Raw genomic sequence first — 27,744 nt, 5'->3', positions numbered from 1 at the left:
GTGCTGGGAGGAGCTTCTTGCATGGTTTGGAAGTCGAGCGTGGAGTGTAACTTTAACATAACTGAGTGTCACATCTGTGGCTTCCCTGACAGCAGACCAGACCTAAAGCAAGCCACAGGCAGGCCAAATTCTTAGGCTGGGCTCTTCTCACTCTTGTTCATGTTGTTTTTGCCCTTGCATAAATTAGTTCTGTCTATTCTGCATGCCTTTCAGTTTGGGGAGTTTTGTTTCATTTGTGTTTTGTTTCTTGCACGCTTCACTCTCTTATTTTGAATTCCATGAAGGTTTGTTTGTTTTGTTGATTATCATGTTTTACTCCATGGTTTCCGTTTCCCCTCGTTTTGTCTTCTTGCAGGTAGAGATTAGTTCTTCCTGTTACTGTAGAGGACGGGCTCCACTTCCCAAAGGAAAATGTTTCAGATGTCACCTCACTGGCATCCCGAGCAGCCTCCCTTCCTTCTCTCCCCGTCCTAGAAGGAGGTGGCCCCACCACCCGCACGCCCTGCGTCCCGGCTTTGTTAGGGTTTGTTGCCCAGAGCCATCTACCTTTTGTTTTGCAAAACAAACAAACAGATCCCGAAGCTCTGCTCCTCCCCCTGTCCTCCTTCCCAGCATTCTCCTGTCCTTCAGTCTTCGTTCGCTCATCAGTGTGCTCCATCGTTCAGTTCTGTTTGGTTTAGTTCTTATAGAAGCTGCTTGGTTAGAGCTGTTTGATGTTACTGTCCATGTGTTCTCTTTACCTAGAAGCAGCTACTTGCCAAAAAAAGTTAAGATGATTTGTTGGATTTGTTTTTTAATTGAAAAAAAAATTATGCCAAGGATAAAAGGCAAACCCACCAAGGAGCTTTTCTGTGGTTGACCCTGGCCAGAGGTGTGACACTCAGAACTGGGAGGCCCGAGTGGTACTAACCAGTATTTAATCGGTTTTTTTAAGACTGAAGTGGCCACTTCCCCATCCGGTGCCTGGCAGAGGCTCCATAGAGTCAACCAGGATCTGCAAAGCGAGCTGGAGGCCCAGTGCCAGCGCCAGGAGCTGGTCACGCAGCAGATCCAGTCCCTGAAGCGCAGCTACGGGGAGGCCAAGGACGCGATCCGGCACCATGAGGCCGAGATCCGGAGCCTCCAGGCGAGGCTCAGCAATGCCGCTGCCGAGCTCGCCATCAAGGAGCAGGCGCTGGCCAAGCTCAAGGGTGACCTGAAGCTGGAGAAGGACAAGGTCCGTGAGCAGCTGGAGGAGTGGCAGCACAGCGAGGCCGCGCTGAGCGGTCAGTTGCAGGCCAGCGAGCAGAAACTCAAGAGCGCCGAGGCCCTGCTGCTGGAGAAGACGCAGGAGCTGCGGGACCTGGAGACGCAGCAGGCGCTGCAGCGGGACCGGCAGAAGGAGGTACAGAGGCTGCAGGAGCGCATCGCCGACCTCAGCCAGCAGCTCGGCGCCAGCGAGCAGGCCCAGAGGCTGATGGAGGAGAAGCTGCAGAGGAACTACGAGCTGCTGCTGGAGAGCTGCGAGAAGGAGAAGCAGGTGCTGCTGCAGAACCTGAAGGAGGTGGAGGACAAGGCCAGCGCCTATGAGGACCAGCTCCAGGACCACGAGCAGCAGATGGAGGTCCTCCAGAAGGAGAAGTTGAGTGCCAAGTTCGAGGGCAGCGAGGTAGTACACCAGCTGGAGGAGCAGCTGGAGATGAAGGAGGCCAGCATCCAGAAGCTGGCTGAGCACGTCCAGAGCCTTAGAGACGAGCGGGACCTGATCAGGCAGCGGTTCCAGGAGCTGATGGATCGTGTCACCCTGTCTGACGGGGACGTTGCTGAGCTTCAGGAGAAGCTGAGGGGAAGGGAGGCCGACTACCAGAGCCTGGAGCACTCCTACAGGAGGGTGGCCGGCCAGCTCCAGAGCATGCACACGCTGCTGAAGGAAAAGGAGGAAGAGCTGAAGCACATCAAGGAGATGCACGAGAAAGTTCTGGAGAAGAAAGATCAAGACCTCAATGAGGCTTTGGTTAAAATGGTTGCCTTGGGGAGCAGCTTAGAGGAAACAGAAATGAAGCTCCAGGCAAAGGAAGAGATTTTAAGGAAATTTGTAAAGGAGTCTTCAGAGGACGCGGAGGAGGAGCCACGGAGCGGCCCAGAAGAGGCGGAGGACGGCAGCATGCCGTCGGGCCCGCAGCTCCAAGCTGCCGGCACAGCCCCGGCCTTCCCACATCCCAGGCTCGAGGATGAGGCCCCGGGGGCGGCCTTGGGGGAAGCGCAAGGCGACAGCAGCCCCAAGAGAGAAGAGAGTGTGGGCTCTCTGAGGTCGGATGTGCCGGACAGGGAGGGGCACCTTCAGAGCACGGCAAAACCGGACCAGGGAGTCCCTGGTGTCAAAAGGCAAAGAATCCGGTTCTCCACGATTCAGTGCCAAAAATACTCGCACCCCGATGGGTGCGAGAAGACCTGGACCAGCAGCACATCCTCCGACACCAGCCAGGACCGGTCGCCCTCGGAGGAGAGCATGTCGTCAGAGGCCACCCCCAGCTCTCTCCCTGCGACCAGCGACTCCGACACCTATCTCTCCATAATCCACTCCCTGGAGACGAAGCTCTACATCACGGAGGAGAAGCTCAAAGACGTGACGGTGAAGCTGGAGAGCCAGCAGGGCCAGAGCCAGGAGGCCCTGCTAGCGCTGCACCAGCAGTGGGCCGGCACCGAGGCGCGGCTCCGCGAGCAGCTCCACGCCAGCCTGCTTCAGGTTGGAGCGCTCGCCTCCCAGCTGGAGCAGGAGAGACAGGGGAGGGCGAAGATCACCGAAAAGCACGTCGGGGAGCTCGGCGACTTCCAGGTGAAAAACAGTCAGGCTCTGGCTTGCTTGGAAAACTGCCGAGAGCAGCTGTGCTCTCTGCAAGTGGCCGGCCCGGAGGAAGCGCGGGGCGCAGGCGCGGGCCCCCTGGCCAGCATGGAGGGCGCTCTAGCCAGCACAGTCCAGGCCCTGCGCCACTGGCCCGCTCCCGCAGACGGCACGGCCCGGCCTCAGCCAGAGGAAGCACATTTCGTGGAGCTTGGGAAGGCGAGCTTGCGGCTGCTGCACCGGCCCGAACTGACCGAGCAGGAGCAGCTGAAACTCCTCTCCGATCAAATAGCTCTGGAAGCCTCACTGATAAACCAGATAGCGGACTCTCTAAAAAACACAACATCCGATATCTCGCGCGTTCTGCACGAGATTTCTCAGTCGGGAAAGTTGCCCCTGGAATCTGAAAGTGCTGCTCTCTGCCCCGGGGACCCAGCAGACACCTGGGCCAAGAAGGTGCTGGTGGATGGCGAATTCTGGAGCCAGGTTGAGTCCCTGAGTAAGCACCTGGGAACGCTGGGCGGAGAGACAGCCGGCACATCGGGAGGCGGGCAGCAGAGTGTCCCCGCGGCCTTGGTTCCTGCCCTGGCAGACGCCACGTGGGTCAGGGCAGAGCTCAGCTTCGCGCTGCAGTCGGCGAGGGAGTCCTTCCACCAGAGGCTGCAGAGCATCCAGGAGACCCTCCGGGGGACCCAGCTGGCCCTGCGGCAGCACAAGCGTGTGCTGGGGGACATCCTGGGAGCCTACCGAACCCCTGACTTCGAGAGAGTGATGCAGCAGGTCTCAGAAGCCCTCAGGCTTCCCGCAGATGTTGAAGACGGCGGCATGCAGGCGTCGTGGGACCTGAGCCCGTTAGGAGAAGTGCTGAGTCATCAGGAAGCAGCCGGCTCCCGGGAGCCCTTCTGCGTGTCCGTGTCCGACCAGAGCTCTGGGGCCCTTGTCGCTATTCAGGAAGAACTCGCCCTGCAGCTTAAAGATAAGGCCAGCCTCTTAGGGGAGATATCTGCCGCTTTAACCTCGCTTCCCCCTGTGGAGTCAGTGAGAGATTGTCAGAAGCTTCTCCAGGCATCCCAGAACCTCTCCTATGACACGTCCCTGGGAGGCCTCGGTCAGTATTCTTCGTTATTAGTTCAGGATGCAATTATTCAGGCTCAGGTGTGTTACGCAGCCTGCAAAATCCGGCTGGAGTACGAAAAGGAGCTCCGGTGCTACAAGGAGTCCTGGCAGGGCGGGGGAGCCTCCTGTCAGGAGCACGAGCGAGCAGTTGGGGCCCTGAGGGAGGAGTACGAGGAGCTTCTCCGGAAGCAAAAGAGTGAGTACCTGGAAGTGATTACCATCGTTGAGAGGGAAAACACCGAGCTCAAGGCCAAGGTCACCCAGCTGGACCATCAGCAGAGGTGTCTGGAAGAAGTGGAGAGCAAGCACAGTGAGAACATGTTCGCCCTGCAAGGGAGGTACGAGGAAGAGATCAGGTGTGTGGTGGAGCAGTTGAACAGAGCAGGGGACACGCTGCAGGCCGAGCACAGCAGGGTCCTGAGCCAGCTGGATGCCTCGGTCAGAGACCGGCAGGACATGGAGCGGCACCACGTGGAGCAGATGCAGAGCCTGGAGGACAAGTTCCAGCTCAAGATCAAAGAGCTGCAGACCATCCACGAGGAGGAGCTGAGGACCTTGCAGGAGCACTACTCACAGAGCTTGCAGTGCCTGCAGGAGGCCCTGCACCACTACCAGCGGCAGCTCCACGAAGCCCTGCCAGCTCCCGGCCCCCCGGGCAGCCCCCACCAGTCCACCTCCTCCAGCTGGCCTGCCAGCCAGCCCCGGGATGCCCTGCAGGCTGCCAAGGGAGAGGCCGACTCCATGACAGGGCTGAGAGAGCGCATCCAGGAGCTGGAGGCCCAGATGGACATCATGCGGGAGGAGCTGGAGCACAAGGACCTGGAGGGCAACGCGGCCACCCTGCGGGAGAAGTACCAGAAAGACTTTGAGAACCTTAAGGTTCTGAAGCATCATTTAATTTTCAAGGCAGTGGAGGGGCAGGCGTTCCTCTGCTGGTGGGGGGGCAGCGTCTGGTACGCAGGGCTCTCTGGTGGAGCTGAGACACGGTTCTTGGCTCTGAGTTACTGTACAAGCAGAGTCAGGTTGATACTCTGTCCCTCCCCTGATTCCTCGCGGGCCTGGTGTGGTCTCAGAGTAGGGCCTGGGCGAGGGTCTAGCCTCCTGTTCAACATCCACCCGACCCCCAGGGAGGACTGGCAGAAGGAGAACAGGAGCAACGTGAGAGAGGGAGCATGGTCCCCCTCATCACCTCTCTGCCTGGTCCCTTCCAATGCCCCCAGCAGGGGAAGCCTTTGCTGTCCCCGTCCCAGCCTCGCCCTCTCTTCCATCCCCACAGAACCCACTCCAGGCAAGTACAGATGTAAACCTGAGGAGGAGAACCCCGGAGAGACAGGCCAGAGGCTCTCTTAGAGGGCTATCTCCTGACTGCCCTAAGAGAGCAGATTTGGGGTTCCCAAAAGATGGGGATATTTATAAGACAGTGTCGAGGGTCTCTCTCCTGTCCAACTCCCTGTGCGGACCTGGCATTTAATAGGCACTCTGGAAGAAGGGCTTTTCTACTGAACACGCCTCTCGGCCACTGGTGCTCCTTCTCTGGGGGCTATGAGAGATGACCTGACCCCCGCACCCCCACCCCGTTTCGCACTCTGCCTCGTTAGGCAGAATACCCGGGCCCTGTCATGTAAAGGTGACATTCCCAGGCTTCTCGGGGCCTTGGGCTGTGTGAGCCGGTCCAGGTTCTCACACACCCCCGTTACAGCTGGACATGCCTGCCTGCATGCCTGCAGCATGGCTGCCCGGCACTTTACCTAAGCTCCTCAGCATTCTGCCCCTGAGCTTCGCACCATCCCTTGCAGCTGCGCGCAGTAAGTGGCCGGGCTCCTCGAAAACCCTCCATCCCCAGTCAGGCCCCTGCTAGGATGGCGCCTCGCCCAGCCGGTGCACAGAGCTGGCTCCCAGCCTGCGGGCGGCTTGCTGGGCTGCCCCTGCCAGGCGTGGCGCGAACGCTGCTCTCCAGCAGGACACCCACGGGGCTGTTTTCTGCGGCCCTGACAGCGCGAGAGAGCTGTGCTGTGAGTCCGCAGCAGTGTACCCTATACGTCCGGGGGACGACGCAGCCCTCTGACCAAACACAAGCACGTGTGGTCGTCAGCAAGCTCTCGGACGGCCAAGACGCCATTTTCACTGTTCCTTTTCCAAGTCAGTCAGAACCTTTGGAAAATTGTTAGGAATCATGAGAAAGCTTCAAGGGCTATTTTCCAAAAGTGCACAAATGATGTCCCCGTGGTGGTCTGTGCATGTGAGCACAGCATTCAGTTGGGCCAGGTCCACCTATAAGAGCAGTTCACATAAACACCGGCCCCTAGTGCCCTTCCAGCAGAGCACCCAGCTCTGGGCACGTAGATAAGGCCCAAACTGGTGAGGTATCATTAGTTAGCAAGAACGCAGGGTGGGGGCTTCTGGTAAACCTGTCTCTGGGGGCTGGGGCGCTGCTCGTTCTGTGCATCCTCTGTTGTACGAACTGAGCATCCAGCCCACCCACGGTGTTCTCACTGACGCCCTTGAGATGCAGGAGTTACAACTAAATAGCACTCTTGAGGGCCTCTGACTAACAGCTGTTTGTTTGTGCAGTTTTGCCCGGGTCAGGGAGACCAGGGTCTTGGCCTGACAGCCCTCTCCTGACTGCTGCGGGCTGACACCGTCCCTCACAGCTCTGCACAGTAGCTATCGAGGAACTGGGATTGATCCCAGGGATTACGGGCTTAAAAATTCATATTTGTTTATAGGCGAGTCATTTTTAACGCATATGCTGTCCAAGGAAGCAGCTGGTCTTTAAAGCTATTTCAGTGTTTCTATAGGAAGAGTTTTCACCCTTAACTTTAAATATTCTAAAGCCGCCCAATCAAACTAAACCCTGAAAGACCTACTAGCCGTGTGCTCACTGTGAACCAAAGTATGCAGGAGGGAAGATGAGGGACTTGGAGTGGGCCCAGGGCTGGGAGCCACAGCCCAGGACTCCTCCAGCTGTCCTGTGGTGTGAGGGCAGTAAGAGGAGGCCAGCGGCTTCCAGGTGGGGGCCGCCTGGGAGAAGGAACGCCCAGTCAGCGGTGAACAACAGTTAACATCAACGGCCCAGTGCAGCCAGTCTGTCAGTAAAGTCCAGACTGTTCGAAAATGCTGAATGGAGTATCTCAGAAAGGACCATGGGGGCTCAGACAAAGACACCCAAGTGTGGTGATTTGATTTCTTCTTATCCTTTCTTGAATCCAGGTGCAAGAAGTTTGATCAAATAGTATAGGTCGGGAGGGAAGAGCCTCCCCCCACTACTTTGCATTTCGAATGTAACATGGCCATACTCTTCTGGTTTTTTAAAAATCACTGAAAGGCCTGATCCCTACTCTGAAAGAGATCTTGCAAGGGATTTATACAGAAAGTGTGCCTCCGTGCACAGAAAGCTGCACACACACCCCCTCACGGTTGTGTGGCACGGTCACCTGCACCTTTGGTAAGAGCATTCTGCTAAGCCAGGCGTGGGCTTCTCTGTGTGGATGTGTGGGATGGTTGGACCCCCCTTAGGGGTACCTGTGTCCTTCCCCCAAACCCACATGCAGGTAATAATCCAGCCTGTGTTGTAACAAGGCACGGATGAGTGTGGAGAGCAGTTCTGTTGTATGTCTCATTTCAGTTAGTTAATTAGCGCCCTTCTTTGTACTCCTTGAAAAAGGAAGAAGGAAGGTGCAGACTGGAAGAGAAGAGATCATGTAGCTTAATATGATTCCCTCAGTGGACACCAGGTGAAGGTGGCCAGCTGGTTAGTGGCGGGGCCAGGCCTCCTGGCTCCACGTACCCCCCGCCCAGTCCTCACCGGAATACCCATCATTCACAGGATGATCTTGGCTCCCTCTAAGAGCTGACAAAGACGTATCACTGTTTGTGACTATTTGTGAAATGCCCTGTCTGGTGCTGAAAGCTTCTTGCTGTATATCTCAAACCAGACCCAGCCAGCCTCCGTACGTTTACTCTCTTCTCCTTCCCTCTGGTCAGTCCTGCCCAGTCGTGATTCTCTAAAGGTCGGGGATTGGCTATTTTAAATTCCACTGTAGCCAGTTCCCACCCACAGTACCAACTTTCCACAGAGAAGCAGGAACAAGCACCCAAATAAGAGAATTTATGTAAACTCTCTTTCACAAATGCTCTGATAGCATAAGGTGCCCATAGCATCAGTGAGCATCTGCAGACAGCCATCAGAGGACAGGGAGCATGCTGTCTGGACCAGGGCACCTCGAGGGGCCGGGCTGCTGGCTTCATGATAAACAGAACACCCAGAACAAAAGTAAAGGAAAAAAATCCATGGAGTCCCTTTTGCATCTTACAGGCCACGTGCGAGCGAGGGTTTGCAGCCATGGAAGAAACGCACCAGAAGAAGATTGAGGACCTGCAGAGGCAGCACCAGCGGGAGCTGGAGAAGCTGCGAGAGGAGAAGGATCGCCTCCTGGCCGAGGAGACGGCGGCCACTATCTCAGGTGGGAGCTGGGCCGGGGCGGCCACTCTCACCCCGAGGGCAGGGCAGGCGGCAGGCTTCCTGAGCGGAGCGCCCAGCTCGGCAGTGAGCAGCCTTCGCGCTGCCTTTTAGCTGAGGCTTCGGCTTGGTCGTCCAAGGCAGGCCTTCCGCAGTCCCCTCCGAGGAAGAGGCTGCTTTCAGGAGCCCCCTGAGAGCTTGCGAGCCCAGGGCCGGCACCCCCAGCGACACCTGGGGGGCTGTCCCCAGCCTCGCCAGTCCCAGCGCTGGCATAAGCCCACGCTGCCTGCAGTGCCGAGAGCATGAGAGCGCAGCGGTGCTGTGGCTCGTGCCTGGTGACAGACTTCCCCATGGAGCCGGCTCTGCCCTCAGCAAGCCTTCGTGCCGCCGGTCTTGTGTCCTGCTGCCTTTATGTGCTTGTGCTGTACGGTGCTGGCCTGTTTCAGGATGGAGGAAGACCTACTGCCCCGAAAGCCTGCTTCTTGTATAAACTCGTGCTGGATTTTTTTTCTCTTTTTTTTTGATTATGTTAATCACCATACGTTACATCATTAGTTTTTCATGTAGTGTTCCGTGATTCATTGTTTGTGCATAACACCCAGTGCTCCATGCAGAACGTGCCCTCTGTAATACCCATCACCAGGCTAACCCATCCTCCCACCCTCCTCCCCTCCAGAACCCTCAGTTTGTTTCTCACAGTCCATCGTCTCTCATGGTTCATCTCCCCCTCCGATTTCCCCCCTTCATTCTTCCCCTCCTGCTATCTTTTTCTTTTTTTCTTTTTTAACATATAATGTATTATTTGTTTCAGAGGTACAGGTCTGTGATTCAACAGTCTTACACACTTCACAGCATTGACATTTATTTCATTAGTTTGGCTTTCTTCAAACGTTTAAAAAAAAAAAATGCACCTGCATCCCTTTTGTGGTGGGAATTCCTGGGAATTCCTTGGCTTGTGTCTGCCTCAGAGAGTCAGTTTGGCAAAGGGAGCCTGACCGTTCATGGACTTCGCGTTAACAGCGGGCAGCCACGCCGTCCTGTCCATCTTGCCCCCCTGAGCCTCTCACGCTGATGGCCATGTCCTTGCCCGCAGCCATTGAAGCCATGAAGAATGCCCACCGGGAGGAGATGGAGCGCGAGTTGGAGAAGAGCCAGAGGTCCCAGATCAGCAGCATCAACTCGGACATCGAGGCCCTACGACGACAGTACCTGTGAGTCAGCTTCCTGCCCACAGGAGGCGGCCCTTGCGGGCCAGGCTGGAGGGAAGCCGTGCATGTGGGGACTGGCACCTTTCCTGTGTCTTTTGAAGAGCCACAAAGACATGGGTCTCAAGGGTGGGCATTGGCGGAGGCCCAAGGGTTCTGAGGGCAGTTCCAAGCTGCCCTTCCTGAGGGGCTGAGCACCTTCCGACAGTCATCCTTGGTTCTGCTAGTGGAAGAAGCAGTCCTTTCCAAGGGGTCCAGGGTGACTGAGAACAACGTCACGAAGCTTTGATTTTCTGAGCGTGGATAGAGTCTGGTCCTGGCTTATCGGACACAGAGCACCTCAAAAGTTAGGGCTGAAAGCAAGCCACAAGTGTGACTTCTCTCCTGACATCATGGGAGTTTTGTCTGTTGGACCATTAAGCTCCTTGAAAGAGGAGAAGGGAAGGATGCAGGAGAGATTCTGTAAGCCTGCAGTACTTGGAAGTGCTCCCTTTTTTAGCTGGGTACCAATTCGCTGAGACCACAGAATGCATGGGGCCTATCCTCTGCTCAGCTCTGTGGGGTGTGTCTCGTCGTTCCTCCAGTTTCGCAAAAGGGACTCCCAGGGCCTTGTAGAGGCCTGGGCCGGGGGTGTGGGCGGAGGCATGAGCCGTGCCCTCTCCCCAGGGAGGAGCTGCAGTCAGTGCAGCGGGAGCTGGAGGTCCTCTCGGAGCAGTACTCCCAGAAGTGCCTGGAGAATGCCCACCTGGCCCAGGCGCTGGAGGCTGAGCGCCAGGCCCTGCGGCAGTGCCAGCGTGAGAACCAGGAGCTCAACGCCCACAATCAGGTGAGCCTGCAGCCGGCGTGGGCGGGGGGCGGAGCCCGTCCTGGAGTTGGGAGCCAGGCCCCACCTGAGGTGGCCGCCCCCTCTGCAGGCATCTCCCTGATGTCTGACGTTCCCCAGTATGGTGACAGAAACTCACTGCAGGTGGTGGAGCTGGGGCCGTCTACTGCATGAACCAGCTGTTTAAATTTGGACTCATTTGGTCTCTAGCCCTTTTGGGATCTCTGAGATGTCTCCGTTTCTCCTGAGCATCTCTGGATTTCTGCTTCGTCACTGCTGGACAGGGCCTGAGAGGGAGGGTCATTGCACCTGATCCAAGTCTCCTGCCCCTAAGGCTGGGACCATTTTTAAACGTCCCCCCCGTCAAGACCATACTCTGTTCACATTTTTTTTGGTCAGATTATTCTCTTAAAATTTGCCTGTTCTTCAGAAAATTGAGGTGCATTTAAAATCCTGGCTAGGGGAAAGACTCGAGGTGGGTTAGTTTGATAAAAGCTGCTGTGACGTGCCAAGTTGGACCACTGTCTGCGTGACCCACTGGCTCATCCCCCCCAGGCACTGAGTAGACAGATGTGCTGGCCAGCTCCAGGCTCGAGGTCTCTGGGCCCCCGCTCACCCCGTGTGACGGCGCTCGGGCAGGACTGGTTCCCGCTAGTCACTGCAGTGGCCTAAGATGACCACTTCTCAGTTGGAAACAAGGCACAGAAAGTGAGCGGGAGGGCGGCAAGAGGGCCCACCCCTCCAGAAACTCAAGGTGGACAAGCCGTGAGATGCACGGATACTAGTGACGGTGACAACAAGGTATTGAGGACTTTGGAACCCTGCGTCCGCAGTTGCGCCAACACAGAGCGCGTGAACGGCTGTTGCAGGGCTGTGCGTCACAGGCAGCGGCCGCCTTGCACGTTACATCTAAAACGCCGCAGTGCGCGTAAGCCCATGCTCCCCTCCGCTCACACATGTCCCCCTCTTCTGGTGGGGAAGCGGCCTCTCCGCTTCTGTAGTGTGAGGGCTGCCCCCAGGCGGCTCTGAAGCCCCCCTCCTTGCTGTCCCGCAGGAGCTGAACAACCGCCTGGCTGCGGAGATCGCACGGTTACGGACGCTGCTGACCGGGGACGCGGGCGGGGAGGCCGCTGGCTCCCCGCTCACACAGGGCAAGGATGCCTATGAGTTAGAGGTACTGCTCGGAGCCCCTTCACCCCGCTCTGCACCATGCAGGCCCCAAGCGGGGACCCAGAGGTGGCCTCAGCTTACGGGGTCATGGCAGGGATGAGAGCTGGAGACTGCAAGAAGGACGTGGAAGGATCCAGATCGCCCCAGGCAGCAAAAGAGAATAGCTGCCAGGCAGTGTGGGGTCCACAGCGGGAGTGGGGACCCCTCGTGAGGAGGCCATGGGGACCTTTAACCCCGTGCCCACAGTTTCTGCCACACCACAAACACCGCCCACTTGAAGTGAAACATTTCCTAGCCCTGTGAACACCACAGCTGCTCACGGTCCATAGCGCCGTATTACTGGGGCAGGGAGGTTTATTTTAAGTCAGAATGATTGATTCTTACACGTTTTTATAAAAGCACTTAGCTTTCTCCCCATTCAGTTAACATTTCATCTTGAAAATCTGCTCAGTGATGTGGGAGAGGCTGAGAGACTCCAACAGTTTCAGCAGGATGCTTTCATGGGCCCCGGCCCGGGTGCTCACTGTGGCCCTCAGGCTGAGGAACGGGGTTCTCGGGTCTAGGAGGGATCGCGGTGATTTCTTTCTGTCTCTCTTTGTGATGGGCCAGCTGTTAGCAATGGTGAAGTGTGTTTGCTGGCATTTGTGGTTGCATGTCACTGGGCGGGGGGGGGTTCCCTGCTCGGCCGTCATCTTTGCTTTTGAGACTCTGGAAGTCCCTTTGCTCCTCAGTGTCAGCCCCTAATTCCTCTGTTTTTCTAGGTCTTACTGCGGGTCAAGGAGTCAGAAATACAGTACCTGAAACAGGAGATCAGCTCTCTCAAGGATGAGCTGCAGACAGCGTTGCGGGTAATGGCGCCTCCCCGCGGGAGACACGTCTGAGGATGGGCTCGGGGCCGAGTGGGGACACCGGTCTCCAGAGCACTCATGCGCTCGAACTGTAGGCTCTTCGAGAGTAGATTTCATTCTTACGGGGAATGTGGTTTCAAAATTGAGCTCTCGTAAAACGCCAGCCTTGTCAGCACGTGTAGTAAAACTGAGGTCTCGCTGTGTTCCTGTCCTCCATGCCACCTATGTGCTTTGGCAGGGACCGTGAGACCAGAGACAAATGTCATCCTGGAAGGTGAGAGCTGGCTGAAGCCCACCCGTCTGCACCAGGGCACTCTTGGAGGCAGGGAGAAGATGAGGGAAGCTCTGGTGGCCATTCAGTCACTTAGGAAATCCAAGACAGGGGCACCTGGGTGGCTTGGTCGGTTAAACGTCTGCCTTCAGCTCAGGTGGTGATCCTGGGGTCCTGGGATGGAGCCCCACATCAGGCTCCCTGCTCAGCAGGGAGTCTTTCTCTCCCCCAGCTCATGCTCATGCACTCTCTCTCTCTCAAATAAATAAAACCTTAAAAAAAAAAAAAAGAAGAAGGAAATCTAAGAGGGTGGTTTCCAGAAGGTCTTTGGTGGGTCAGGGCCACGCCTGTGCTTGCCAGAGCTCCTAGGGATGCTCGCCCTGCATCCAACAGAGACTCTCGGCTCTGCCTGTTTCACTTCATACTCAGTGTCGGCCTCTGGAGGACAGGGGTCCCCTGCCTCCCCGACTGCGGATGGTACCCCCCAGTCATTCTGCAGAGCGTTCCAGCGCCAGGGAGACGGACCGCCCAGCCCAGCCCTAACCACCCCTTGCTTCTGCCCTTCTTCTCAAGGACAAGAAGTACGCTAGTGACAAGTACAAGGACATCTACACGGAGCTCAGCATTGTGAGGGCAAAGGCCGACTGTGACATCAGCAGGTTGAAAGAGCAGCTGAAAGCAGCAACAGAAGCACTGGGTGAAAAATCCCCTGAAAACACCCCCGTGTCGGGATACGGTGAGTTCCCTGGGCTCCGGGCCAGGACCCCATAGCTTGTGGTCCGAGTGTGTTACTGGCGCTGCCAGGAAGGCAGAGGAGCCCGGGTCTGTATTGAGACGTGCATTTTGTCACCGAGAACAACCAGAGGGGCGCCGGGCCCCGGTCTCTGCGGGCGAGCCGTCTTCCTCCCGGCATGCCGCGAGGTGTCCCTGTACTCACTGCCTTGAGGGGATGTCGCGCTGTCCGCGTGATTTTCATAGGAATCCCAGTTTGCATTTGTGCGTTTTCCTGAAGAAAGTCAATAGTTCGGTGACGGCAGCTGTCACTAAAATAGTTACTTGATCCTGGGCCTTGACCATAGAATCTGCAAGAGGCCGTGTGGGTGGGGGAGGGGCAGGGAGGACACGGCTCCTGACCACATGTGTAGCTCACTGATACCCAGAAAACGACCCTGTTTTCTCTCAGCCGGCCAAGCAGGAGCGATCGCGGCCGCACGGGCGCGTAGGCAGACACAAGGTCACTTGCTGGAGGACGAGTCAGCTGTCTTTCTGGAATCAGTCAGGCGATACCCGGACACCACTCAGCAGCAAACTGTAGACTAACTCTGGAAGCCAGGTCACCCAGTGACAACAGTGGCAGCTCCTGAGGGGGAGCCCGGGGTGGCCGGGGCCGTGGAGAGAGGAAGGCCTAGCATTTGGGGGTGGGTGCAGAGCTCCTGTGACCTGCCAGGTGACCTGAAGAACGCGTGCACAGAAAGGTGCCAACAAGGAAAGGTAGCATTTGCAGCAGATCGAGGCCCATGGCTTCACAACACCGTGAAATACCAGCCGTTCTTAAGAGAAACCAGGTAGAGGTTTCTGTTTTGACCTGGAACGAGATCCATCAATAGGATATACCAAGTGCAACCCCCCGCTCCCAGCAGGACACGCAGCGTGGGGGGACCCAGTATACATTTGTTTCGTAGCCATTTTTAAGGAGTCTGAAGGACTTTACCCCAAACTGAATGGTGGTTGTCTCGGTGGGGGCGGATTACGACTCTTGCTCTTCTGCTTTATAACAGTGCTGGGTTGCCAGGAGGAAGGTGGGAGTAAGTAACGGGACCAAAACGTCCCCGGCCCTCCCGTGCAGACAGAGACAGAGGAGCCTAGCGCAGGGCCGCACAGACGTCCTCTGGCCGGTCCAGGAGCTAGCGTGTTTTATGGTCATTGGCTTTGTTTTCTCTTGAAGTTGTTTAAGGAATGCCATAGGTGTGTGGTGATAACAGTAAGCCTGGGAGATTTTTAAACACTCTGGTTTCACTGGGTTTTATAAAACAAAAGTAATGGGTCCATTTGTTCCTTCAGATATAATGAAATCTAAAAGCAACCCTGATTTCTTAAAGAAAGACAGATCCTGTGTCAGCCGGCAACTCAGAAACATCAGGTCCAAGGTGAGTGTGGGGTGCAGCACCAGGGTGTGGGGGGCTCTCGGACGTTAGAGGAGCCGGGGTCAGAGCCCACCACGGGCCGCAGCAGGGGTTCCCCGGTCCTAGAACGCCTCTGGCTCCACATGCCTACCTGCTGGGCCAGTTCTGGTGACTTCGAGCCCTGTTTCTCCTTCGTGCTGAAGTGGAACTGACTTCTGACAGTGACAGTTGAGGGGCCAGGCCTACAAGAAGCAGGGCTTGCGGTGAATTCGACCTTGGACCTCCAAGGCCAGATTTCCCCCCAGACCCCCCGGGCCAGCCCCACTCTGCACTTCTTCACGTGGCCCTAATGTAATACTGATGCCGCACCTTCAAGAGAGGAAGCTGCCTACACCCCTTCCCTCAGCCACAGAGCAGCGTACTCCAGCGTGTCCCTTGCCCGCTGCGCGCCTCCCCACGGAAGGGACGGGCGGAGGGTGGGAGTAATGAGCATGTTGCATTTAGGATTTATTGTGTGTGTGTCTTATGTTTTGCTCTTTCCTCTGACAGTCCGTAATTGAGCAGGTCTCATGGGATAACTGAAACGAGCCCGCTTCCAGGTCCCCTGTCATGTAGGTAAACCGCCTCTCACCACCCACCCACCTGCCACCCTCGAGGGGGTGGCTACCTGCATGCACTGCTCACACCTCCATAGCAAGCTCCTTGTTTTATTGTTACTTTATCTGCTCCAGCAAGCACATACACCATCCTGGTCAAGTTTCTTTAACCTGTTCTGGGGACTTAACTGGCCCTTTAACCTCTTCCCAGAGTTGACCCTTTGCCGAGGGGAGCCCCCCCAGCTTGGCAGTCGGCCCACAGAGGCAGCGTCTCGGCTGGGCGTGGGCCTGGGAGCGGCCCCGGCACCGGTCAGCATGCATGGCGATCTGTGCTTTCCACGTTCTCTGCGGAAACCCTTCTTGCCCTCCGTCAAGAGAGGCCCTGACAGAGACCCAGCAGCCACTGACAAGCAGAGTCTGCCATTGTTAAGAACTGCCCACCGAGTTAGCCCATAGGCCAAGGCCGGGCGGAGCCTGGGTTTCAGGGAGCTGGGGCCTGGTGGGCATAGCCAGGAAAAGGGCTCAGCAGAGCAAGAGGACTAGGAGGGACTGGGGCGGAAGGGTTACCAGCACTTTTTTTGTTTTTGGTTTAACAAAACAAAAGCTTCTCTCTGGGTGCCAGCAAAGGCAGAGATACAAAGAAAGGAGGTGTAGGGGCACTGAAGTGCTGGCTGAGAAACATCAGCCTGTTGGCAAATACGCAGAAGGACAGTGGGCGCATGCCTGGACCGTCCCCAGTCTCCACACCAGGCCGTGCATCCCAGGTACCCGGCTACTCACTGCACAGTGTGCTTCCGGCTGAGCTGACTTGATCTCAGTAATTCTCTGACGGGAAGGTTAAGAACAGCAGGAGGAACCCCAGGGCTGGGACACGCGCCTGGCCAAGGGGACACTGACATGGGCCCAGGGCCGCAAGCACGGCTCCTTTTGTTAACGTGCCTGGGGCTCACGCTCATGCGGGATCCACAGTCCAGCATCCTCTGGCTAAGGGGCTGTGGCTAAGGGGCTGTAGCCCAGTGGCTTGGGGGAAATGGGTTTGCTTTAGGAAGACTTTTAGGAAAATCCCAAATATTTTAAACCTAGTCAGTTTGGTTTTATTTATTCTTCTACAGCCCCAAATCACTTATAACCAAATATGGTTTAGGGTTGATTGTAAACTTGGTTTGGGCTTTTTCCCTAAACATGAAAAACATTCTGTTTAGCAAAAGTAGAACCTGTTCTTTGGTTTATGGTTTTCTTATTAAAGATTCTATTTTCTATTTGAGGTTGAGCCGTAGCTGTTATAACTTCACTGTTAATGATTTAGGCCTTGTGCCCATGCTGTGACAGTCTGTGAAAAACCTCTCGCTCCCTTCTGGAAAGCCGTGCTGCAGTGTGGCCACCCCGTCAGGATAGAGTACGTGTCTGAGTCCCTGTGGGGGAATAAAAATGCACGGGATTCTGGACCAAAGGGCAGAAAATCAGTGAAAAGACCTTTATCAAAAGGGCCTTTGCAGGGAGTGTGCTGGGAAAAGCTTTTATGCCGGCCAGGAAAGAGCTAAGGCAAAGGTAGAAAGTGAGGTAAACTGTCAGGCATGCCCACGAAGGTCTGACTGGGCCCCCAGGGCAGCCTCAGACTCTCAGAGGTGCCAGGCCCCAGACAGGAGTGGTAAGAAGCCCAGGAATGGGGGTTTTCCAGATGTCTTTGAGTCCACATTTGGCTTGGCCGAGTTTCCAGGGTGTCGGTGGGCAGGCACAGTCCCGCTGGTGTGTGTAGAAAGACGGGGACCTTGCAGAGTCCTTAGGGACACGTTGTGACGCCAAGCAAGGCTGGACCTGTTCACGATGTCAGCGGGCACTCACCCTCAGATGTGTGCTGTCCTTTTCCCTGACTGTATTTGGAGATCCCCCACCACTGCCGCTGCCACCACCACCATGGGGAGACCGGGGAACGAAGTTGCCCAGAAACCAAACCTGTCATTGGTGCTCTTTGTTATGGGATCTGACATGTACTGTTTTCTGTCCTTTATCGATGTTCTGTGTCTGTATCCTGCCTCACTCAAAAGGATAGAAAGTTTGGGCACCCAAAAAGTCAAGGCAAGCTCATTGCTTAAAAGCATCATGGCTTTTCTGGTATTGAGACCAGAGCAAACCTTTCTCCACAGGGTTCTCACGGAGGCCCCTGTCTGGTAGTCTGAGTATGGGGTCACACCGGCGCTTGGTGGAGAGACCGGCCGTGTGGGAGGAATGAGCCACGGTGCACCCCAAGGACCCTTCTCTGGGTGCGCAGGGTCAGTGTGGGGGTTCCGTTCTTCCTGCCCATACAGCTCTAGCGTACAGCAGTATGTGGTCCTGGGCGCACAGCCTTGGGTCCCCCTCGTCGCCCTGCTCCCCAGCTATAGTCCTGAGCACAGCAGGACTCTCAGTACCCACGGGCAGGACGTTCACTGTCCCTTGGAAGTCCTCAGCTAGAACAAAGCGGTGTGGCACGTGACAGGCCTGCCCGTGGGCCTGGCACTTAGGAGTGGGGCCTCCCGCATCATGGCCATGCGTGCCCAGCACCTGTCCGAGACTGACTGCCTGAAGCACTTGGCAGAAGACCCGAGAGCATCTGAGGCAATTATGTGCATTAAGGGAATTTCAGCTTCAGAATGGGATGTGGATTTGCCCCCATCCTCCGACCGACTGGGTAGCAAGCTTCAGCAGTGACCCTAACCACTGCTTATGTTGAGGTTCATCTGGACCAGTGGGTTTCAGAAAGGTTAGCCATAGAACCCTTTATTTAAAACAGCAACAACAACTTTATTCATTTACACACATACAGCTCCATGGTAGAGAAAGCAAGCAGAGCTATTCTGGGACTGGGGGGGACACTAGGACCCACCCGTCTTCCCTCAAACCTTGCAGGCAGCTGGGTCCCACAACACATGCTCTGAAGCATCAGGCTGGGCTCTCCAGGCCCGCAGGACCAGCATGGTGCTCTGATTTGGGGCTAAAAGTGGTGTAGTCGTCTGGAGCCTGTACCTTCGTGAGCTCCAGCACGTGCCGGCCAGCCCCGGGAATTGGCAGTGGTGTTGAGACTTAACACAAATATCCCATGGCCACTGAGGAACCAGCCCCATCCCAGCCAGTGCTGGAGTATCCTCAGCCATGCCCCGAAGTGATCTTCCGTTCCTCACTGAGAAATTAGATCTTTGGGGAAAGCCTCCAAGAGTAAAGCGGGACATATTTTCTCCCCCTGTTAGGAAAGCGTCACATCCTCGAACCCACAGATTTAAACTTCGCCCGAGGTCACACATGAGGAGAGTATTGGTTTCACGTTCTGAAAATCTTAGTGACTACGTTGACGTGTTCCCAGGTCCCCAGTCACAGCAAACCCCCCCCGAGCTGCTGCTCAGGGAGCGCCAGGAGCGGGCCCCCGGCCGCGAGCTGCGCAGCCCTCCTCCCAGCGCTCAGCGTCATGGTCACCGAGGAGCCAGAGGTGGACAGGCCCCCCCGGGAGGAGGACATGGATGGGCGCATTTCTAGTTCTTGGCACAGCTTTTGCCCCTGGCTGAATCGATCTGATTGCTGCTTGTCTAAAGAGCCCTAAGCTCAGAGTTCAGCTGCTTACACACATGGTCTGTTTCTCTGGTTTTTTCCTTTTTCATCCAGATAACACCGTTTCACAGGGGACGTCTCTCTCCTTAGCATGCCCCACTAATCTCTCGAGGAGCCCTTCCTGCCCCGCCCCGCACCCCGGCCCCCGCATCGCCGCCTGACTGCAGCCGCGCCCACGGCGCCGGGCCCGGTGGTTAACGGTCTCTTTCCTTCTCTCCTGCTCTCCTCTCCACCCAGAGTCTGAAGGAAGGCCTGACGGTGCAAGAACGCTTGAAGCTCTTTGAATCCAGGGACTTGAAGAAAGACTAGCCGTGTCCCGTTCCACTTGAACACACACCGCTCCCAGCCTGCGGCAGCGCTGCCCTATACCTTTATTTTTTATTATTATTGTTGTTGTTGTTACTGTTGTCATTAACTGTGGGTATGGATGCATGAGAGACTGGTTTATGGGTTGTTCACACCGTTCTCTGCTGTGTTGATTCCAGCTTCCTGTGTCTCTGTCAAAGCTTTTCTTTTTCCGTGGTATTCTCAAATTAGGCAAGCAGCGGGGGCCAGGAGGGCTGTCCGCTCCCGGCCGGGGTCTGCGCAGAGCCCCCGCCCGCCGCAGTCCACCGCACTCACTGTCAGTATTAAGGCCCAGCAGCCTGTCGCTAAGCTAGCTCGTCCCGCCGAGTGCACTGTGCGGAGTCAGGGCCCCGGGCGGCTCTCGCTGTGCTGCGTGTGGGCCCCGCGGGGAGAGAACAGGGCGTCAGGTGGCCGCGGGAGGAGCAGGTTGGGGGGCGTGGTCCGCAACCTCCATTCACCACCTCTGGCTTGGGAGAAGGACAGCACTTTGTACTTGTCCCACTCCTTCAGCTTAGAGCCACACCCAGGTCATCGTGGGGAACCTTTCACAACCTGGAAAATGTCGAAAGCAGCCATTCCTATTTTTGTTTGTTTTTTTATTAAATCTTGCACAAAACCCCGGCCCCTCTCATTCCTTCCTACGCTCGTTCCTTTCTTGGTCACTAGCAGCCCTGGTCTTTTCGTAAAGACTTAGAGTGTTGACCTGCAGCCTGGGGTTTCAGACTGAGCACATCATGATGAATTCCCTTGGGTAGTCAGTCCTTCAAAGGGAAAGTCTGTTCGTGTCTTGAACCTTTCTGAAAGCAACCTGCACACTCCTTTTGAGAAGGCTGAGGGAAGACCCCTGTGTTAAGTCAAGAAAGTACAGAGGATGTTGGAGTCAGATGAAAACTGCCATTATATGTTTTTAACTCTAACCTGAAAAGTGCTCTTGCAGCATTCAGAGAGCCCAGAGTAAACCTATACTAACAAAGTTGCTTTTTCTACCCGTCAGAGTAAGACCTTTTAACTGTCCGGAAACACTGCAGTAGTTCTCGAGGATCTCCTGCCCTGGGGTTTGTGTCACGGCCCTGGGAAGACCATCAGTCGTGTTGAGATGTGCAGCCCAGGCAAGTGGCAGCCGTGTTGTGGCCCTCGGGGCAGGCGGGGAGCGTCGCCAAGGAGGGTGCGGGGGGACCTGTTTTGATCTCACTGTGTCAGCGCTTCCGTTAGGTCGGCAGGCCCTGGGCACATGGGTACTTGGGGGTGAAAATGGAGAAGTCACCGTACTCAGTCTCTAGATTCAGTTAAGACCAGGGTCATCCGCGGAAAGCCCTGGAAGGGCCTGGGGCGTGCGGCCTTGTCACTGGAATAAACTCGGAGTTCTCCACGGGCATCGAGCCTTTCCCTCACCAGCTTCCAGACTCTCACCCCACACCTGTCACTCCTTTGCTGCTATTCTTCCATGTTGTCCAAGGCAAGAGAATGTTAGGTCTGGTTTTTTAGTTCTGCTTCTCAGACACCGCTCCTCGCACCACCCCTTGTAGATTGGTAATGTTTTTAGAAAGGACCATGATTTTGTGTGTGTGCCGCTCAGAATGGGAGTGTAGAGAAGGAATGCACGGGCCCTGGGGCCTGTTCTCTAGACCACTGTTCAGCGTGTTTGTTCTCCACGGCGGACAGCAACATGCTGTCCAGCAGGATCTGGCCTCTGCTCAGGCTGTCTCGGCACCGTGACCTCACGTCACCCCTTGGAGAAGTCCCCGCATCTAGTGCAGTTTCCTCTGTGGTGGCCCCTGCTGCCTTGGGGACTCCGGCCCTCCCGCCTTCCTGGCAGGGTCCCTGCGCGGAGTCAGACTGTGGCCAGGGGGTGAAATCTGCGGCGCTTTGAATAGGTCGAAGAGCACCTTACCTACTTGTCATTGTTTCCCCTGGAGGTCAGACGTCCGGAATTGTGGGAGCAGGAGTTGAGGGCTGCCTGTGGAGGTCGAAGGCAGAGACAGGGAAACACCTCCTACTCGCCGCAGAGACAGCTGACAGTCCTGGGGCGGCTGCCGTCTGGGGGTCACCGGGAAGGGGACTAGAAATGGGGGCACTCTGGCTCCTCTCCAGCAAAAGGCTGATCCTGCTGCAGCCCCCAGAAAAAGCCCCAAGCGTCGCAGGGTCATGACTGCTGAGGAGCCTGTCCTCTGGCTGGAGGGAGCAGGCAGAACAGAGCAAAGAGGGGCTTCGCTGAGCTCCTGAGTGTCGCACCCCAGCCCCCGCTGCGCTCCCCGGGGACAAATTTAGCCACCAGGTTCCCGAGAGAAGAGAGTAAAATTGTGGAGGTGGACTGGGTTTCTGTGCTGGTAGAGAAGGGTCCTTCGGGGGCTGCAGATGGGGTCGTGTAGGTGATCGTCAACTTGGGGCGCCCCCCACCGCCCCCGGTGCCAACCACGCGGCAGGAGCGTCCCCACTGCCTGGGGGCGGGGGGACATGAGAACACGGATAGAGTCTTCACAGCTGTGTTTCCCTCCCTGGGCACTAGCTCATCTGTAGCCCTCTAGCCCCTGCAAGTGAGCCCCGCCAGGCACGTGAAGGGGTAAGGACACGGCTGGACGGGTGTCGTGAGCGCAGCCGCGCACAGAAGAGCCGCCCTCCGCCGCTCAGGCTCGTTGGGCGGTGTGCGCTGCCGGCGCCTGCGGGGCTTGAAGGCTGCCGTTCCGGGGGCACTGGCTGGCTGCAGCCTCCCTGTCGGCGCTGTGGCAGACGGAGCACTTTGCCGTTGGAAGTGGGAGCTTGCGCCTTCGGGCATCAAGATGGGTCTGAATATGAGGGAGGAAGTTAGGGCCAACCTGGGGCGACACGCGGAGGCCATGGTGGGAGGTGTGCGTTTGTCCGGAGCCACGATCAGAGGCCCCTCCGTAGGAATCCAGCAAGTGGAGAGGCCGAGGGAAGGCCCGGGCTCTGGCTCGTTAAGTGCAATCTGTCACTCATTCCCTGGCCCACAGCGAGCCATCGGGGGCCTCACAAGGGCCAGCCTGGGAAAGAGAGGGAATTGCGGTTTTTAACAAACGTAACTGTGACCCTGAGTCTGTCTAAAGGGGATTCTGACAGATAAGGCCAGGAGACAAGACTGATGGCATGAAAAACATCTTTAGAGATCTGTTTAATATTCTGGAACACTAACTGCTGGCCTGAGGATGGAACATGACCCTTTTTGTCACTGCTGCCTGATGCTCCCCTTGGCATGCCTGTTTTTAAACTCGTCCTGGGCATGAGGCCGCGCATCAGGCCACCCCTGCTGGGCTGGAGCTGAGGGCGCTCCCTGCGACCACTTCTCTCTGGCCATAAAATGACAGCTGTGCCAGGGTCCCCACCGGCTCGGTGGCTAACCCCCCAGGTCTATTCCCCACTCCGACAGGCCAGCAGGCAGTGAGTTTCTCTCCTTTAAAAGGTCCCTCCCTCCCACACTTGCTAGTAACTCCCCGGCTCAGGCCGGCCCCCGGCCCCTTCGGCTGAGTGGGCCTGCAGGCTCTCCCCCGCCTCGGTGCCTGCCTGCTGGCTTCACGCCTAGCCACGTACCGATTCTGGATTCTGCCGCTCAGGCCCTAAGTTCGGAGGCAGTTCTCCAGGGACTCAAAGCTGTTTTCAGTTAGGGCGGAAAGAATGTAACCCATCAGCCTGTCCTCTTGAATGTAAGAGTATTTCTGAAAGGAAGTTTCCTCCTCATTGTCCTAAAGATTGGAATTTTTAACACTTTCCATTCTAGACACAATTTCAGAAAGCCAGAAAACTAAAACAGAACTCGGTGACCCCCTGTCATCACCAAGAAAGCCTGAAGGGGTGGGTGGGGGGAGTGTATTTTCAAAGGTTTTACAAAGGACAGGGAAGTATGTAGTCCTCCGCTTGAATCAGATACTGAAAGGAAAACAGCTTGGCATGCTAATTGGAAGCCTCACGTCTCCAGAAACTTCAATCATTTGTATTCCCTCCCACCCTGAACATTCTGAAATTGAGCTATGGCTGAGTTTTCTGTTAGGCAGCCATCTGCTCTGTCAACAGGTCTCACCCTCCACCCTGATGTGTCCCCACTGGGCGGAGTGTGGCGAGCGGGTCTCCGTGCCCGGCACTGCAGCCCTGCCCTTCACACGGGCTTGGGAACCGGCTGGTGCTGAAGCTTCTGGAAGTTCCAGTATTGGCACACTGCTTTTTTCCTCTTCCGTCCTAGGCCCCTCCGCCTCCACCCATTGTTGAGAGGGGAAGCCCTAGGCTCTAGCCCTAGCTTCTAGCCCCGCTACAGCACCGGCCTCTCGACCGGCGAGTGCGAAGGAGCACCAGCGGGTTGCCCACACGCTTCGCACGTGGGGCTTTCTCGGCTTTTCCCTGCCACCAGATCCCTTCAAGGTGTGAGCTCAGACGCTGCACATCTAATTCTGGGAAAGGTCTTTTTACCCACCTGAGATCAGGTCAAAAGCTAAAGTCCTTGGCTGTTCTCGGCACCGAGTAGGACACTGTGGACACGTCCCTTCTTCATGGCCACATCCGCCCGGTCCTCAGAGTGCTCTTAGGACACGGGGCCCCTTGTACTTGGGCTCGGTGCTGTGTGGTTGCACACCTGGACACACTCTCTTAGCAAGCTCATGCTTTCCACAGTTGAAGACTTAAGAATGAGCCTGAAGTGAGTCTAGTAAACCCGCTGGTTTGGGGCCCTTTGCTGGGAAGCCATGACATGCAGGCAGGATGGAAATGAACAGTATCACTGTCCCCAAGGGCTGTCTGCTGGAAGAGACCCAGCCTCATTCTTGTGCCCTTTTGAGAACGAGTTTCAAGTATTCTTGTTTCTTTATAAAGGGAAGAGGGCTCCCTTCTCGAAGTGTTTCAACAGAAGATGCTCAGCAGAGTAGGGGGAACAGGTCAGCACCCCTGCCCCTGCGTAGGGAGCCAGGACCACCTGCTCAGACGCAGCCTGGGCCCTTGTCCTCCACGCGTCCACATGGGCTTTGGGAAGAGAAGCCACTGCGTGCTCTGTGTGGACGCCAGCCTCTCTGTATTGAAAAGCAGCCGTGTTTATTTTCTTTAAAAGAACCTGTACATTATCCAGAGTGAGCGGTGTAAATATTACTGGGAAGTTACCGCAGGGATTTTTTGTTTGTGACAAAGTTTGTGTTGGTTTAAAAAAATAAAATCCTACGCAGACCTCCCTTTGTAAGCTGGCGTGGACAGCTTTGGGTACAACCTTGAACTCCACCCAGCATTATAAGGAAATGTTTTTCATAACTGATGTGTCTCTTTAAAAGCTGTGGCCACTTCACGGGGGGGTTGTAAAGAGTGTATGACCGTGAGTACAGTCGGCTGCATCCATGCCCTGTGCCCGTCGCAAGAACACCGTGATGCTTGCCGCCAGACCCCCCAACCCTCCAGGGAGAGCAGCACAGGGAAGAGGGGCCGTCTTCCCCACACCCTGGCCAGGCTCATGGAAGACTTGGAGGGAGATGTCATTTCAAACACAGTTGTCGCAGGACCGGCCCGAACGGGTGACCTGTGAGCACTCGCCGGGGCAGGCGTCTGCATCTCAGCTCCTGGGTTCTATCGTGGGACAGTGTCGAGGGCGGCAACCTGGCCATGCGGTCACACCATCTCAGAACTGGATCATCCAGTCCTCAGGCTGAGCCAGGAGGGCGTGCAGGTCTCGAGGGGAAGGGACGCGGTCCGTGGGTGCTGGTCAGGGGTGGGGGGGGGGGAGGACGCAGTTGGAACGCCGCGAAGGAGCGGAGTTCTGGAAAGGCAGTGGTCGCCGGACACGGGGCACCTGTCACCTGTCCTGGGCCTCGGTTCTTTGCCCTTCAAAACTAGTAGCACACATTTCAGTTTTGTTTTATAGGAAGCTAGAAATAGATCATATAAAGAACACTAAAGTCATTATTGTGTCACGTTTCTATCACAAAACCAATTAAAGTGGATTTTAGGATTTACCTTTAGTATTAACGACTTATCTACTGATGTATTGTTAGGACTTAAAACCAGTTAAGTGATAAGAATTCATGTGGTTTTCCTAAGTAATATTTATAAAATGTAAAGTTTCTAAGTGACTCCTCAGCAACTGTAACTCTTAGTAAGTTTTCTCACTAGTAGATTCTTCTATCGGCATGAATGTCTCCGGTTGGCTCCGGGGGACACCGTGCCGGCCGCGGGGGGAGTGGACGCACGGACAGGGAGCATACCGTTTTCTGCTCTGACAAGTTGGGAAATAATCCACAGCAGAGACTTCTGCCACCGCGAATTCTCTCAGCCGTCCGGTGATACTCAAACCACAGGCTTGTATGAGTCTAACTGGTGTTTAATTTCTGTAATAACGCGAAGCGATAACGTTCACCAAACCCAAGTGCTGTGCGGAGGCAAGCAGAGGCTCGGGGAGTGCGAGCGGGTCCTGCAGGCCCACCTGCAGGTGCAGTGCGGCCCCGGGGGCGGGGGGCGGCTCCCCAACAGATGAGCCTGGCCGGCTGAGCCGCCCACCCTCTGTGACAAGTCACGATTGTGATGGTGTCATTGCAGCTGTTTTTTTAATTAACAGTTTCTGAACGACTGTTCACTATAGTTTTAAGTGTTACTTTGTCAGAATATTTATTCCTCTGTGTGACATGCTAGATTCCCGTGGATGTAGCTGATCATTTCTATTTTGTAAATATTACCTAACTTTACATAAACTATATCATAATAAACTATTTTTGCATCACCCTTTGCATGCCGTGAATGAGATTTTGTATAATGGAGAGACGTGCAAAATACGCATTTAGGTCAACATTGTCAAAATTCAGACACTGGTCAGTAGCCTAGAGACTTATACTGGAGTTTTTGTTTTTACTTTTTATAATATGCTTATTTTTAAATAGTGTTTTCAGAGTTTGGGATTCGTTGTCAGCATTTTAAAATCAGGAGATTTCATATAAAAATCTATATTGCACATGTTCACATACAACACAGTATTTTACATCATGAATCAAATAAAGGGACATTGGCTCTGTTACAGAAACCTCCAGGGGAGGCCAAAAGCACGGGACGAAGTACTGAGGAGACAAAGGAGCTATATCACTGGCAATCAAGGAACCAGAATTCTCTCATCTCTGCGCCTTTATTATTATATTTATCTAAAGTGTTACTTTTTGTTTAGAAAAGAAAATACATCGTACCTCATGACCAAATACACACACACGTACACCCCAACCACAACCCAACATTTCACAAAACAACGCACCCTTACTACAATATGCTATGATGTCTACATTCTATTTAATTTTTTAAAATTCTGGTTGTGACCTACTGAGTAAATTTAAAATAAGAAACTGGAGTTTTCCAATACTGCCACAACCTTTGGAATGACATACGTGAAAATGTGTGGAAATCCAAAGTTTTATTCAAATAAACACAAAAATTAAAATCAGACTCTACCTATTGGAAATCAACTTATGGAATTCACAAAACTTAGAAAAAATAGAGTACAGACATATAAAGGATGCATACTTCCAGTGTGCTATTCTAATTGTTTGTTTAAGGATGTTTCAATAATTTCTTGTCTGTTAAGAAAATTCTAGCCACTGGTCTGATGTAATGGTATTGTAATAGCTTGAACACACTTCTTTTTAAGCTATGTCAGTGCAGTTTTGAACATCAGTTGGCATTTGGAAAATCCAGCACCCTTTCATGATGAAAACACTCAGCAAACTAAGAATAGAAGGGAGCTTATTCAACGTGATAAAGAACATCTATTAAAAAAAAAGACAACTAACTTCATACTTAATATTAAAAAACTGGAAGCTTCCCCCCTAAGGTCAGCAACAAAACAAGGATATCTGTTGTCACCATGTCTATTCAACACTGTTCTGGAGATTCTAGCCACGCAAGGAAAAGGAAAAACATCCATATTGGAAAGGAAGAAGTAAAACTATTTGTAGATGATATGATCTTGTATATGGGAAATCCTAAGGAATCCACCCCAAAAAAATCTATTAAAACTGATACGAGTTCTGCAGTTTTGCAGGATACAAGATTCATATACAAAAATGAATTGTTTAACACCCTCCAGTTCCATCCACGTCATTGCAAATGGCAAGATTTCATTCCTTTTGATGGCTGCATAATATTCCATTGTATATATATACCACATCTAGTATTCTGCTGAGCAAAATAAGTCAATCAGAGAAAGACATGTATCATATGACCTCACTGATATGAGGAATTCTTAATCTCAGGAAACAAACTGAGGGTTGCTGGAGTGGTGGGGGGTGGGAGGGATGGGGTGGCTGGGTGATAGACACTGGGGGGGGTATGTGCTATGGTGAGCGCTGTGAATTGTGCAAGACTGTTGAATCACAGACCTGTACCTCTGAAACAAATAATACATTATACGTTAAAAAAAAAAAAAGAAGATAG

General features: G+C 54.7%; 1 protein-coding gene across 6 annotated transcripts in view; it reads left to right on the top strand.

The window, feature by feature from the left end:
- Positions 1-26,050, top strand: part of MPRIP (myosin phosphatase Rho interacting protein) — a 148,781-nt gene extending 122,731 nt beyond the window's left edge. For 3 of the 6 annotated variants that reach the window (XM_032431977.1, XM_032431980.1, XM_032431978.1), the window contains 9 exons: positions 935-4,816; positions 8,253-8,400; positions 9,490-9,607; positions 10,268-10,427; positions 11,479-11,598; positions 12,356-12,442; positions 13,287-13,449; positions 14,775-14,860; positions 19,249-26,050. In XM_032431977.1, the coding sequence (XP_032287868.1) occupies positions 935-4,816; positions 8,253-8,400; positions 9,490-9,607; positions 10,268-10,427; positions 11,479-11,598; positions 12,356-12,442; positions 13,287-13,449; positions 14,775-14,860; positions 19,249-19,320 (4,836 nt within the window). In that variant the 3' untranslated portion in view covers positions 19,321-26,050. Of the gene's footprint in view, positions 1-934; positions 4,817-8,252; positions 8,401-9,489; positions 9,608-10,267; positions 10,428-11,478; positions 11,599-12,355; positions 12,443-13,286; positions 13,450-14,774; positions 14,861-15,385; positions 15,448-19,248 lie in introns of all 6 variants that reach the window. The other 3 variants (XM_032431979.1, XM_032431982.1, XM_032431981.1) reach the window with 3 other exon arrangements.
- The last annotated feature ends 1,694 nt before the right edge of the window (positions 26,051-27,744 follow it).

The sequence above is a fragment of the Phoca vitulina genome, unplaced genomic scaffold (genome assembly GCF_004348235.1).
Source record: "Phoca vitulina isolate PV1807 unplaced genomic scaffold, GSC_HSeal_1.0 scaffold47, whole genome shotgun sequence".
NCBI classification, from domain to species: domain Eukaryota; kingdom Metazoa; phylum Chordata; class Mammalia; order Carnivora; family Phocidae; genus Phoca; species Phoca vitulina.
This window is presented reverse-complemented; position numbering and strand designations above follow the sequence as displayed.